General features: G+C 40.5%; 1 protein-coding gene across 3 annotated transcripts in view; it reads right to left on the bottom strand.

The window, feature by feature from the left end:
• DOCK1 (dedicator of cytokinesis 1) overlaps nt 1-14544 on the bottom strand; it is a 315989-nt gene that overhangs the window by 285239 nt on the left and 16206 nt on the right. For all 3 annotated transcript variants that reach the window (XM_049809511.1, XM_049809513.1, XM_049809514.1), the window contains exon 2: nt 5818-5901. In XM_049809511.1, coding sequence (XP_049665468.1) covers nt 5818-5901 — 84 coding nt within the window. The remainder of the gene's footprint in view (nt 1-5817; nt 5902-14544) is intronic.

Genomic DNA, 14544 nt, shown 5'->3' with positions numbered 1-14544 from the left:
TCAACAGCACCTCAACATGGTTTCTGATCATGCTTCAGCCCCGCCAACACAGACAGGCATACCCCGCCTGAATTTAAATTCTCTACAGGATTAATATCCTGGCTAAAACAAGTCCTCCTGGAAGCTATAAAAATCAGAGCGATGATGATCAAACTGATGGAGAAGACTACATGACAGAGATGGCATTTTACATGATGTGTTTAATAGTCATTCATTTAATTTTAAGTACTAATTTACCAACATAAACAAACCCAACTTAAGAGCATTAACTTCACAAAAGCGTACTGTTCTACTAATTTGACTTTAAAACCCATTCAAGTGCCACAAATGCAAGTTTCCAAATGCAGATCAACCGTTTGTCATCTCAGCAGAAAACAAGAATACTTTGGGATTTAGGATTCACACATTGAAATCTAAAAGCAAGGAGCCCTACAGCCCTAATTCAGCACTAGGCAGCAAACACCCACCCCGCAGCAGCCCTGATGCCTCCTGATTTTTCAGCCTGTGCCATACTCCTAGGCAGGTGGCCATGCCTGGAAAACTGTCTCATTTATTGTGCCCCCAGTTCACGACACATCTGCAAGCAATCACCATTACAGCTTTTAGTGTTTCTCCAGACATCCCACTTCAGTGCGACTGGATGAGCAAAGCAAAAACAAAACCCTACAAACTACAGTCATTTTGCCTCATGGAAGATACTTTGCCAAAGAAAGCAGATGAGATCTTCTGCCCATATTGCCCCCAATTCAGCGCTAGCTTGTTTGTATGCTTGCACTGGGGCTATTTTATATTTCAGCTTGTCTGTGCCACGGCTCGCTCATTCCTCCCTGCTCAGCAACCCAGGGAACACCCCCAGGTGATCAGAGCTGTCCTCCGCAGTTTTTGGAAGCCCGAGCCTGGGTGCAATGCCACCCTCTCCAGCCCCGCAAGCAGCGGTTTTGTACAGCAAAGCATCCCTCTCCAGAGATCAACATGGATGAGGAGGGGGGGGGATAACAAAGGAGACAAAAAAAAAACCCTACGGTCCCACTCCTAGTGACAACTAGGGCAGGAAGAAAGTTCAAGGAAGACAACGCATGCTGGTCAATTCATTATCTACACTCTGGGACTAGAAATACAAATTAAAGTCTCAAGCACACAGGATTTTTCAGTCTGCTCTCCAGTAGCAAAAGGTAAAATGGTTCATCATCTTCCCACTGCATCAGAAGCCTATCCTCCGGGATCACTTGGCGATGGTTAGTGCTCTCTTCTTTAATCTGGTGTCTACAACCACCACAGTTCACTTCCCTACAGAGGCTGCAATGGCCTCACATCTCTTATTTCCATTGCTTTCAGAGGAATACCAACAAAAACTGTTGCTGAAACGACCATGCAGAGTTTCTGGCTCAGGTGCAAAGGCAGCAAAGCATTTCTGCTAGTGCTTACTCCACTGGCTGAAATCTGTGCACAGACATGCACAGATTTCAATCCTGTTAAAGAACCAAATTCCCTCAGTTTTATATGAATAAACCAACATTTTGAAGTTCTGCAGTCTAAACTGATAACCACCATAACTCTGATCAAATGCACTGTACAAACTAAAGAACATACAACAGTATTCTCTCTGCCACCTCGCTTCTCCCATCCCATCTTCCGTGGCGACTCAGGACGTTGCACTGCACCTGCAGATTAAAAAGCCACGCAGCAAAGCAAGCTCCTCACCGCTGAACCTCTGCTATCTGAAGCTTTGCGGCAAGAGCTGCAAGAGATTGTGGATAAAAAAAGCAGCCAAAATCTGCCTTGGAGAACGGGCTGCGCTCTTGCTCCTTGCAGAGGTCCTAATGGGGCCAGGCAAGTCCAACCAGGCTCTTTGGTGGCAGCCACCACCTAAATGAAGTTCTTGCTGGGATCTAGCCTGTAGCTATGCAGCGGGGAGCCCAATTTTCAGAGAGCTAACTCACTGATTCAGCTGGAGGCACCGAGTCTTGCCATGAACACACCTGTATAAGGGCAATGTCATTTAAATACATGAAGTCATCTCTAATCAACTACCCAAAACATAAGGACTATTCAGTTTCTTAGTTCCTAGCAGCTCTCCTCCACGTACAGACAGGCACTACAAAAACAACCAACTCCCTCACAAACATGAATTAAAGAAATCAAGGTCACAAAACCGTTATTTTTTTCATCAACGCACAATAAATATGGTATGTTGTCAGACACTGGACAAGAGAAAAACAAGTGTAGTACAGCTGCTGCTTTGGGTGAGTGATAACTAGTCCGTACTAAAAAAGCAAGGATAGAGGGATGTGTGAACACATGTGCTTGTTAATGTCATTAAGAACATATCCTAATGCATCTATCATCCTATGTTGTCATACTGCCTAATTTTAGTTCTTGATTTTGTAACCTGAGCAGTTTTGAGGACCATGGAAAAAAAAATAAATAAATGAAAAAGCCAAAGCCTGAGGGCAGAGAGGGCAAATACCTGATGTCAAACACTTCCCGGGGCACACAGCACAGAGCTCCAGATCCTCCTCCCTTCATTCAGGGCCAACTCATTTTCAGACACAATGCCAGAGAGAGGAAGACAGACTGATGCCAAAAACATTTTTCTACAGTGACCAGGGCTTTTAAGTGGCTCATTGATGAAACAGGGTTTCTAGCCGCACCCTCAACAAATATTATGGGATATAAGGGCTGGAATATGCATCCACTTAAATGGCCAACTAAGAAAAGGGACCAACGAAATACTTTTGTCTCTGTTAAAGCTGCAAAAGACACTCAAAAATTTGCGGTTGTTTCTCTTGAATGATGCATCTATTTACTACACAGTTACCCAAATAAGGTATTTGCTACATTTTTAAAAAAAAAAGGGCAAAACAAAAACAACAACAACAAAAACAAACAGAAAGAAAGCAACAACAACAACAACAAACCTGCAACCAGCAACTTAATTTTCATGCAGTATCAGGAATAGCTTATCTGAAAATACTTACTTGGGAACCCTAACTCCCTCCCCACAGCAGCGCTAGAAATTAAGACTGTTCAAACATGAAAGCTTGGTTTTGAAGCTTATTTACTCTTACATTTAATAGCTATTCACCTTAATAAGCCACATTTCTTGATCATATGTATTGTTCGCCCATTCCACCAAATAATGTAAAGAAACAGAATTAAGACAATAAAAATCTGGCAAGTACTAATTCAGAACGTGGCAAATACTTGCTTTGGGATATCCGCTATGAAATGCTATCCTTCTCTCCTGCAAGATGAAGGATATTTATAAAGTCATATGGCTTTACTGTTTGGCTTTTTCTGTAAGGCTCACCTTAGAAGGAGTGAGAGGAAGTTTTCTAACTGAAAAATAAAATTGTCTGCAATTCTACCTGAAAGAAAAATACTAATTTGACTTTCAACATCAATTACTCTAGAAAGTAGCTTCATCTTTGCTTTACTGGTTCCTGGAAGAACAGAAATTTCAAGATTTAATAGTGAAATGTGCATATTCATTTCCAACCTCTTAACTCCTATAAAAATACAGGCTGTTTTCAACAAGCCTGCAACTTTACAGGATCTGCATATTGAATTATTTCTACAAACTTTTTCTTGCATCTCAGAAGAAAAAAAGAAGTTTTCTTTGATTGAAAGATTAAAATGTTTTAGTAATAAAAAAAATTCCAAAATAAGTTCTACTTATAGGTAAAAAAATAAATAATATTTTAAACACATAAGCAAAGTCCACCTTAGCAATCCATTCCAGTACATGGTAGCAACATGATATCCCATAGAAACCCGCCTGCCCTTAAAACAGGTCTTCTACACTGTGCATATGAGACCAAGCTCTCCATCTTCTCAGCATCTTTCATCTGCAGAGAGAAGACCAACTGAGCATGGTTTTACCATAAGCTTTTCTTGACAACAAAGCAGATTCAGAGCGAAAAAATAAACTACAATCTACCACTTCAAAGCTCATGGACACATGTAAGTCTTCAAAACTACTCCTACCTTGAGAATTATTGCAGAAAACTATTTCAAAATAGTCACAATTCTACGGTAGAATGCCACGAGCAGAATGCATAATACAGCAGATACCAATGAAAGAAGCCCGTTTTTCCCCCCAATCTTAAATACAGGGAAAGGGGGCAGACCTTTGAGAAGCAGAATCACAGATCCTCATCAAAAAGACATTACTGACTCTTCAAACGACTTTTCTGTCCCACGCTCATATTATTAGGGTGCTTTTCTTCAGATTGGCCCCACAACCCTGACACAGACAGGGGATGACAGGGAAGTTCCCAGGCGCACACCTGGACGTTCGTGCATATGGTACGAAACCTCCTGGGGCACAATCTACACAAACTTTGTATAGAGAAACTTGGAGATCAAAAAGCTCAAATTACCTAATAATGGCAGCTCTGTGAACGAGAGAGATAAGAATTATGGCATCTAATTTCCCATCACAGCAGGTACGTAATGAGTAATCATTGTATAAGACGTTTGGAAGAACATTAACTTATTTGCATTTCTTTTAACATGAATTCATCCCATGTGCTTGAAGCCCAACAACCATGAGAGCGCGAAGGTCTTTCTATTACTCAAATCTAGGGGAAAAGTGAGTCATTTCCACTGTCCCACTTAGTTGGCAGCAGTCATCGTTTAATATGGTTTCACATACCCTATTCAGGATTCAGAGCTTCTCCCACATTCATTAAATAAATCTATTTATATATAAAAGTACAAAGCTGCACAATATTAAACCATGCAATTTGCATTTAAAATTTTTGCTTTATTAGATTTTCATTAAAGCACATAATGTCAGATAATGGAAAGATTACTTTGCTTAGAGTCAAACTTGGCATTGCAGTGGCAAGCTGAATTCTGTAAGAAAACGCCAGCGTAGGAGCAAGGAGAAAATGCATTTGCACAGTGATGACTAGAGGTTGTTACTTTTGTTGAAATAGCATTGTTTGTTTCAGTAAACAATAAAAAAATCCTATTAAGCCAATATCTAAAACAAATTTATCACACAGATGTACCAAACGATCAATGTCTAGAGAAACAAGCAAATCAATGTATTAAATTAAGTCACATGTCCACATGACAAAAAGTGTTACAATACTTCAAACAAAACATAGTTTAGTTGTATGTTACTTAGACCTTTCCAAACTGCAGCATGCCATAAAATTTCAAGTCAAGGATATAATTAAAGAGCTGTGTTTTGCCTGGCTCAGCACTGGATCAAGCAAGAGCTGAAAAGTGTTACAACAACTTTCACATTCTACTGATTATCAAATTCAGCATTCAAATTCCCTTTTACATGAATCAAGAAGAAAGATTTTGGTACATGCAATGTTTCTACAGGTTCATATCAAAACAAGCAAAGCATCTGAAAAGCCTGAAATCAGTCCATGGCACTGTAATGTAACACATGTATCCATCTTATAAGAGAAACCTAAATAATTTAGGACCCAGGTGACTTTCAAATTCAGATTAAACTTCTCTTAGCAGCAGGCTCTTTTGCACTACCCAAGGGTATCCAAAAAGCATCTATCATTTCTCTAACGTAGGGTAGATGCTACAATTAATCCATACTAATAAAGCTTTGCAACATCCATCTTCCATAGAAAAGGAAATGGTTATTCACCAGGTTATCAACCGCATGCATCCTCATTCACATCTAGCATTAGTTAATTCTGTGTTCATTAGAAATAATGTCTTTTGTCCTTTAGCAAGAAAGTAATTCATCACCTGATAACACAAGAAGGTAACGTCACAAACAGAAAAGTAATGCAATTGTAAAAACAACATTTTTAAATGCAACTTTTGGCAACTTACCTTCATATGTTTCCAATATGTGCACAGTGTCGCCTATTTGTAAGGAAAGTTCGTCTGGTCCCCTCGCGTCATAGTTGTAGAGAGCTAGACAGAGGAAACACTGCTATTAGCACATGCAAGACAACATAACTTCCAGGATTTTTGTTTCTCCACATAATTGTTTTCATTACTCATTGTTGCCATTCTCAAGCTTTTTGTCAAGCATTTTGTAAAAAAAAAAAAAAAAAAAAAAAAAAATCTGTAAGAATTTGGCCAAGTCCTTTAATCCATTAATATTTCCCCTTGTAAAAAAAACTCAAAAAGCCAAAAGTCCATTTTCTAAAGATAGTCCCTCACTCCGTTCATAATGCTTTGCTTCTTCATAACAATACATTCAATTAATTTTTTTGTTGTACTTGCCTGTCTTCCAGCACTTTGTGTCAATTTTATGCAGTTCTGTAATGAACTGCACTGTCTCCCACTGTCAGCTTAACACACAGAAAACCTACAAAGTGTCTTTAGAAAGCCCAAATTACCACCACTAATATTAAAGAATGATTTCTCAGTCACTTCATTAATTTACTGCATCCATGTTATCTTTAAAAACAACATGATTTCAGAATTCCTGAGTGCCAGCGGTAACTGCATCAACCCACGGTATTCGTGGGAGAGACCAGTCGTATCCACCATTTTATAGTATTATCAAGTTATATTTTACTCTTTAGCAAGCCCCAACACAACCTGCACCACCACAACCTGCAAATTCACCAAATGCATTTGTTTTTACAAATATTTCTGAGTGGCTCCAGTCACAAGCAGGGTGAGGAGTGACAATAAAGCAAAAACCATTTCCTTTTCCAGTGCTGAATTCAGAAAAAAGAGTCCTACCATTCAGTAGAAGCAGCAAGAGGCACAACGTTCAAGAGATCCATGAAGGACCTTCACGTTACACACAGCTGGTGTCAATACTGCAGACCTGAACCGAAGCAGGGCAGAAAGGGATGAAGACAACTGCAAAAAATGAATAATACTAGAAGCAGACGCTGGAAGCGGCTCCTGCTTCACGGCCACCGACCCGCAGGCTGCCCACGCTTGGCCAGACTTCACTCCTGGCCAGGGAGTAACTTTGGAGAGATGAAAAATTGGTTTGCTTTGAAAAAAACAGTAGCCAGGTATATACTACAAGAGATAATTCAAATGGAAAAGACGCATTACCCCACCCACCAGTGAAATGACATCACAACCAATAAACAGGTTGGTTTTTAAAGAACTGGCTGGTAAGGAAGCAGAATTTTTGAGAACTGCCATCTTCAGAAGATAATAAACTACAACTTAAAAAAAAAAAAAAAAAAAAGTGATTCAAAGACCACTCCTCCCTACCCTTCCCAAAAGAAAATCTGGAAACTGTGAGCACTGAGATTAGCAACGCCCAGAAATTTATCCGACAAATAACGCAGCAAACTAGGTTTAGTAGAAAAAAAAATATTAATAATATGAAAAATGAAACAGTTATGACATTTAGCTAGATTTATTACATTTCATATGGAGCAAACTCTCTGTAAGAAAAAAAAAAAAAATCTTCCAATACCAAGCAGGGTCCTCGTGACCAAAGGCAGCAACTCCAGTATGTCTCAGGACTGAAGTTCATGAACTATAGTCAAGGTGGACCCACAGAAGTTTCTGCACAGTTCTGCAGCTGCAGTTAATCCCTCCTATGAAGTTACCAAGTTTAAAGGCATTTTACACACTATTCTTAACAACTAATGAAATGGCAAAAGTAGTCTTCCTCCTTCACCGTGAGGCGCTACGTACTTCTCATCTTCACACTTCCAGTACCTAAAGGGCTGAGCTGCTTTGAGCATAGACCTCCTCTTTCTTCACAGTGACAGCTTCCAGAATGCAGCATCAAAGGATAGCTTTTTCATAATATCCGAGAATCAGAATTTCTTACTATTTGTCATAACTCTTTGGGGAGTGAAAGCATTTTTGGAATGTGATAGTTGCCTCAAATCTTTCTTCCACCCCTCAGATAACCCCCTGCTTTTCTTTCTACGTTAGTTTTGAGGGACTGGGTGGGTGTGCAGCACTGGTCAGAAGTGCTCCAGCGGGACTCTCGGATACTATTACTGGAACAGAAAGACCTGGGTAAGTTATGTGTAACTCCTCACAGGAAATCTTCACAGGTGTTCAGACCAAAAGAGTTCACAGGACATGAACGACACATGCCGTGCTCGTTACAGGTCACAAAGCACTTCCAAAAAACCCTCAAACTTAACACCTACAGCAAAAGACCAAAAGCCGCAGCTATGAAGGCAATGAGACATCGGACCCAGGAAGCACCCTCACTTACCTGCCCAATTTTCTCCTATTCCCAAATGCTCCTAAGAAGCAGACTAGTGCCCGTATTACACAGAAGATCAACAACATCAATTACATCCGTAAGAAGTGGTAACTGGAGAAAAATACTTTCTTGACCTCAAATCTGATAATCGGTTTAGCCCCAAGTGCACAAGCAGGAAACATCCAAGCGGGCATGTGAGAAGGTCTAATCCCACCACGAGGACAGGGCACGATGCCCAGCACTACCTCCAACCACGGCCATGACTTCATTTTCAACCTCCAGGACTTACTATTTATTCTCCCCAGAATTTATCTAATTCCAACTTGCAATGCTAACAACAACGCATACACGACGGGTTGCCTTGATCCTTTTCTCTGCTGTATTCCTCTTGCTTGATAGACTACAGACTTTAGAGTTAAGTAGTAAATAAATATATCTGAGTGCAAAAATGAAAAAAAAAAAATACAAAAAAGCAATTTGGAAGAGAAAACATGGTATACAGTGTAAGATTATAAACAAAAGAGAGGACACTTCAGGGTAAAAAGAATAAAAGTCAAGTGCATCACAGAGACTAATATCAACAGTATTTAAATGAAGGCTTTAGAAAGTAATATAATTTTATTGACATCAAAACAAGCCAAGCTAGCTATTCCTGTTTTAATGTTTTTGTTAACTTTTTCATTATTAAAGAGTGATAAACCCTCCCTCCTAGGTATCTGGCGCAGAATTTTTCAAAGCCATAATTGCTATTCTGCAGAAGAGCTTTCTGTGAAAAACACATTAACAAAACTTAACATTGCAAACTGCTCCGAGCAGAGGGACGTTAAGAATGGTGAATACATGGCACGTGGGACAGTCCGCTCGATAACACTCATCAGAAGCGGTTTTGGTTCAGTTTTTGCATATACCAGGAAAGACAAAGTTACGCAGTCAATCCTAACTCCTCTAAACTTGTGTGGTTCGAGTTCAACACTGAATTCCACCCTCTGGGTATTTACTTAAATCTCTTTAACGCTCACAACTGTCACTAGAGTCGGGAGGACCCATGGGCACTCAACACATTGAAAAATGAACCCAACTTGAGTCTTCCACCTTCAGGACCCCAATGAGCAATCTTGCTGCCTTGTACCAGATATCCCAGTCAGTAAAAATTCACATTATGACAGATTAAAAACAGTCCTGTACTCAATTCACACTTCAGCTAAGCATTTCTCAAACATTTAAATGGAATAACACTAAGGATCAAAGGCAGCTATGAATAAAGACATGAAAATTTATATCCAAGAGTGCTAACTGGTGTCTGTCATAACAAGGAAGGTCATGTAACAAGAGCTTCACTGTAATGACCAATTCCTTCAAGAGAAGATGACAAACAGCCATCAAGCGGTAATTACTGCCCACGACAGCTCCCACTGACCTGAACCGAGTGAGGAGCAATAGCCACGGAGGGAAGATTTATCTTTAAAAATATATGTGTGAAAAATAAATCTAAAAAAAAAAAAAAAAATTACATTTCTGGCTTGCAGCAGCATTGACAGATCATGAAGCAAACAACCAAAATAACTATAAAGTGCATTCCACCTCTGTGATTACAAAACAAGGCTTGAACTACACTGCATACTCCAATGTAAGCTGGCAGATAACTCTCTCTCAGGGCACTTTATGTAGAGTGACATCAAAAGATGTTATGACAGATAAAATGTTTGATTGGAGCAAACAACAAGGCTTTAATTAAAGGAAAAGACAAAATTCGGAGGAATAAAGCATGAAACTGATCTGCTTATATTTTGTCTGATCAACTGTATTCTGAGTCACCATTTAAAATATTTAAAAGCCTGAAGTTTAACTTCCAAATTTTTATTTTTTTTTAACTGAAATAATTTTGCTTAATTTTGAAAATCCAGTTCTCAGCGTGACAGATTTTCAGCTTGGAGAGCTCTAAGCTAAATGAAGCATTAGGAATATTTACAACAGCTAACGTCAGGCCTCCCCATCATGCTTGAACCGAGAATCAAGGCTCACTGTTTTGGCAAAGGAGTTATGCAGCCTCTTAAGTTAGAAAAACCTTTGCTACAATGCACAAGCAAGATAAGGAGCACAGTTACTCAAGTATCAAAAGATTTATGACTAAGACCTAGCCAGTGCAAGTCAACCTCATGGTTAACACTAATACAGCATCCCGATGCTCTTCATCCATGCACAGATTAATTTGATTTTTTTTTTTCCTAATAAAATGTCAACTGAAGAGGCACAGCTAAGCTTCTCTATTGCAACCAAATACTCTCATTCCTTACCATTTAGAAGAAAGCTATTTACAATAAATTTTCTCCATAAGGGATACATCTGCGGTAGAGGTAACTTAAGAGACATTGCAGAAGAGATACCAGAGTCAACGGAGCTCAGGAAAGATGCTGCTTCCTGAGCTGCAAACATGCTGCCTTTCCTCAGAAGGAATATAGGAGTTAGCTTGAGAAGACCCTTGAGAAGATAAAGGGGCCAGTTGCTCTTCTTATATCTCTGGCACGAGATATGCCCCTCCCAGATACCTGCATCTGACCAACGTTTTCTAATGATAGGGTTAGCCTGCAGAAGGGAATGACCATAATATTTTCTCAAAGTTGTGGACAAAGAAATAAAGAGCTTTATTTTCCAGTTCTAAGCATCGTTAACTATGACTGATTTAATCTAGAGCTGCGGGGAGCCTATTATATTTGCAAAATCACACCTATAGACCATATTTCCTTGACAACCATGTTATGGGTACAATTGCACCAGCTTCCAGACAGACCATTTCAGGTGCTGTCTTATATCTAACCTGCTTATAAAAACTGAGCTAAACCAAAACTGTTTATGACAGGGAAAGCACCTAGTAATTTTAGGGGACGTGCTGCTGATGCATAAAGAACAGTTGTGGCTCTTGAGATCTCTGTTGAACAAGGCCAGCAGCATACAGATTTAGTATATTAGTTAGTCGTGGTGGTGTAGCTGACACGAAGGCTGAGGAGCATCCAGCAAACGTATAGGTGAACTTTGGGTTTCAGCTCCGAGATGTAACAAGCAGAACTAGGATGGCAAAAGAGAAAACATGAAGTCACAGTGACCAAAACCATCCTGAAGCCACGTTTCGTTCCCACGCTGCAGGACAGAAGGTTTCAGCACCACCAAAGATATTCTTCATCAGCTGTGCTTTCAGCTGAGCAACTCTCCGGGTAAAGGCTCTCCCTGCTCCCCTCCTCCTCCCACCGCAACCACAAAGCACTTCTACACAAAAGTACTGAAGTGCCAAAAGCAAAGGATTAGTGTGGGCATAGAAAGAGCAATTTTTTCAACTCTAGGAGTTGATAAAGAAAGGAACAATGAATAGGGCATTACAGTAATTGCACTAAAAACCCATTTACTGCTAAAGAACACAAAACAAACACCTCTACTGAACTGCACTCATTAATCTGCACGCATTAGAAAAGTGAGGAGTGCAACAGTAGAAGAATTAGAGAGAGGTGACGGGGGGGAGCAAACAACGGTAACATCAATATATAGTGAAAAAGCTTTTCTCTTGACTGCATGAAAGCTGAGATATCTTAGGATACCATAAAAATGTTAGAGTAATATTCCTTGGAATTACTTTGCATTAAAGGCTGTATTAATCGTTCCACACTCCTAATAGAAAGCAAACTACATTCAACACATTATCAGCTTTATTCTACACTGTCTTTTAAAAAATCCCAAAATCATACTTATGCTTTTTCCATAACAGCAGACTGAAACTGCAGAGGTAAAAGCAAAGTCTCTTGCAAATTCTCTACTATTAAAAATAAAAGAAACATGAAGGTTTTCCCTGTTTTCTCTGAAAGTGGTTGCTTTCAGTATTAGGGAGACTCCTTAGTCCTCTGTTACTCACCCAGTCAAGTTTCCAATTTTTACAGCTGAGGCTAATGGAGAAGGAAGAATTAAAAAGAAGTGTGTAAGTCAGGAGTTGCACCTAAGGTTTGTTAAAGACTATTATTTCATGCATGTATTAACCAAGGGTAGGTCTTCCTGCCTTACTGAAGTCACCTTGTGTTTTGTCATTCCTGGTCTCATCAAGCTTGGTTCACAGTTCCTTCTCAATATTCTTGTTATTCTGTCATCCAAACATTCACAAAAGATGAATTTCCTAAAAGAAGAGTAGCCTGAAAAAACTCTTAGACTTGAACAGTTACCACCAGGCTAACGAAGAAAATACAGCTCGTGGTTCCTCCTCCCCAGTAACGCACTGTATCTTATTCATTAAATCCATGAACATGGCTTTTATCACAGGTATCTCTGCAACAGGATCAGACTAAATCCAGCAAGTTTAAGTAGATAGTAAGGACTTATTCTTGTTTTCCCTTATAAAGGGGAGACCATTCCTTTCCCCCCCCTCCTCCACATGAGCAGCAAATTCCTGAAACACACCTTGGTTGATCTGGAAACTATTCCCACACAAGCCCAGGAGCACTGCCTCTCCTCCATGAGCTACACAGGACATCTGGCAAGGGTGAGAGAATCCTGAACCTGGACTCTGGCATGCCTCAAACTGAAATCCCTGCGATGACAGCCTGCCTTCCCTCTTCCACAGTGAGGACAAAACGCTCAAGAGGGAACTCGTAAACGTACACAGGAATAAATTCTGCATTTAGAGGAGAAGCTAAGCACAGGTGCGGCACCACTGTTCGTTCAGCACAGCTTAGAAAGAGCGAAGGGCCACCCAGGCCTCTATAAACATAACTAGACACGTCAGGTTTTTTAACAGATGGCAACACAGGGGAGCAATATGTTTTGCAACACATCTGGTGTCTTATCGCTACCCAACATGAATTAATAAGCTGAGGAAACTTCAAAAATCCAGAGCAATCCCCAAACTTCAGTCATGTTGCCTTGCAAAAGTGCAACCACCCCGTTGCTGCATCCTGCAGGCAGAGCTCAAGTAGGACAGAACAAGATGCACACTTGTCATTTCTGCACTAATTAAAAAAACAAATAAAGAGTTCTAGACCTATGCAAGATTTCCAAGACCAAGTTCAGGTTCTTGCTTTTCCTCCTCCCTCCTTTTAAGCCAGATACTTTCTTTTTAGGGAGCTAATGAAGTAAGATGCCAACTCACTCTGTTAACAGCTTTCTCCCTCCTCCCTCTTGCTACTTAATCTGTATTCAGAGTACTTCACTGCTAAGTACTGAGGGTATAAAGCTGAAACCAGTGTTAAAAAAAAAAGATATCATTGACTATAACAGCATTAATAATGTGCCATAATGCATAGCTAACAAGAAGCACAATCAAGAACATCCAAATCGATTTTTAATATTAAAAAGTCCATTAACTGAAACACATTGTATGCAAGAAGGAATCATACCACCCCGAGCTCTTAATGCTGGCTTTTGTAGAAAAAGCAAGATGCTGATTTAGACAAACAGAAAACATTATCTAGAGGCAGATGTCTTGGCATCTGTCTTCTGGTAACGCAGAATCACAAAGTAAGTGAGTTTTGATGCTCCCTTGAATTTCCTACATTTCACTGGGGGACACTAAGAAGTGATAACTCGGCTCTTGCTATGGTGGGCCTACAAGCAACGTTCTCAAAAAAGGCAAAGACAGTGTTTGAGCAAGCACTACGCTTACCAACGTGTATCTGAAGAAAGGACTTCTGTGCTATTAATTAACTGAAATTCTAAACAGCCCCTACCTGAAGTCTTCGCAAAATTTGCAAAACCTTCAATATTGCTACGCATAAAACGCATCAAGGTATCTACTGGGCATGAGAAGGAAGGAAAGAAAAAAAAAAAGAGTTAAACACTGGAGGGGAGGAAGAACTAGCTCAGCTTACGGTCAATGCTGGCAGGGGATCAAGTGTGTATGAAACGGTCGTGAGTCAGCGTCAGGCCGTATCATTAGACAGAGGTTCCCCAAGAGATAAGTGACCAAAGCTGGCAGCACTGCAGCTCACACCCACTCCTGGCTGGTGTGCCTCCAGCAGCACGTCCCTGCCCCTTCCCTCCCACCAGCGCTGCCGCCCACCTCGTCCCTCCACCAACAGTTCCGAGGAGCTCAGCTTGCTCAAAAACCTCAGTGCTTTTTTTCTGCAACGACTCCGTAAATAACTCGGAGCGATTGGGGAAAACCAGCAGTGGCAGAGCAGCGAAGGCAGCAGCGTGTGACCAAGCACGGGAGGGCGAAGCATCAACATCAGCCGACACCGACTACAGCCTTAGGAGAAGGTCCCAAACAGAGCAGTGCAGTTCAAAGCTGTTCTGCCGAACACAGAAGCAGGTGAAAACATCCCCAAAAGCAACAAGCTCAATCTTAAAACCAGCTCATGAAAGGGACTATATTAGAGTCACGTGCATAATACAGGCAAACCCTTAAGTCCTTCCCAATCCACTGCTCCAGGCTA

Source organism: Accipiter gentilis, chromosome 9, assembly GCF_929443795.1.
Source record: "Accipiter gentilis chromosome 9, bAccGen1.1, whole genome shotgun sequence".
Classification (NCBI taxonomy): Eukaryota; Metazoa; Chordata; class Aves; order Accipitriformes; family Accipitridae; genus Astur; species Astur gentilis.
This window is presented reverse-complemented; position numbering and strand designations above follow the sequence as displayed.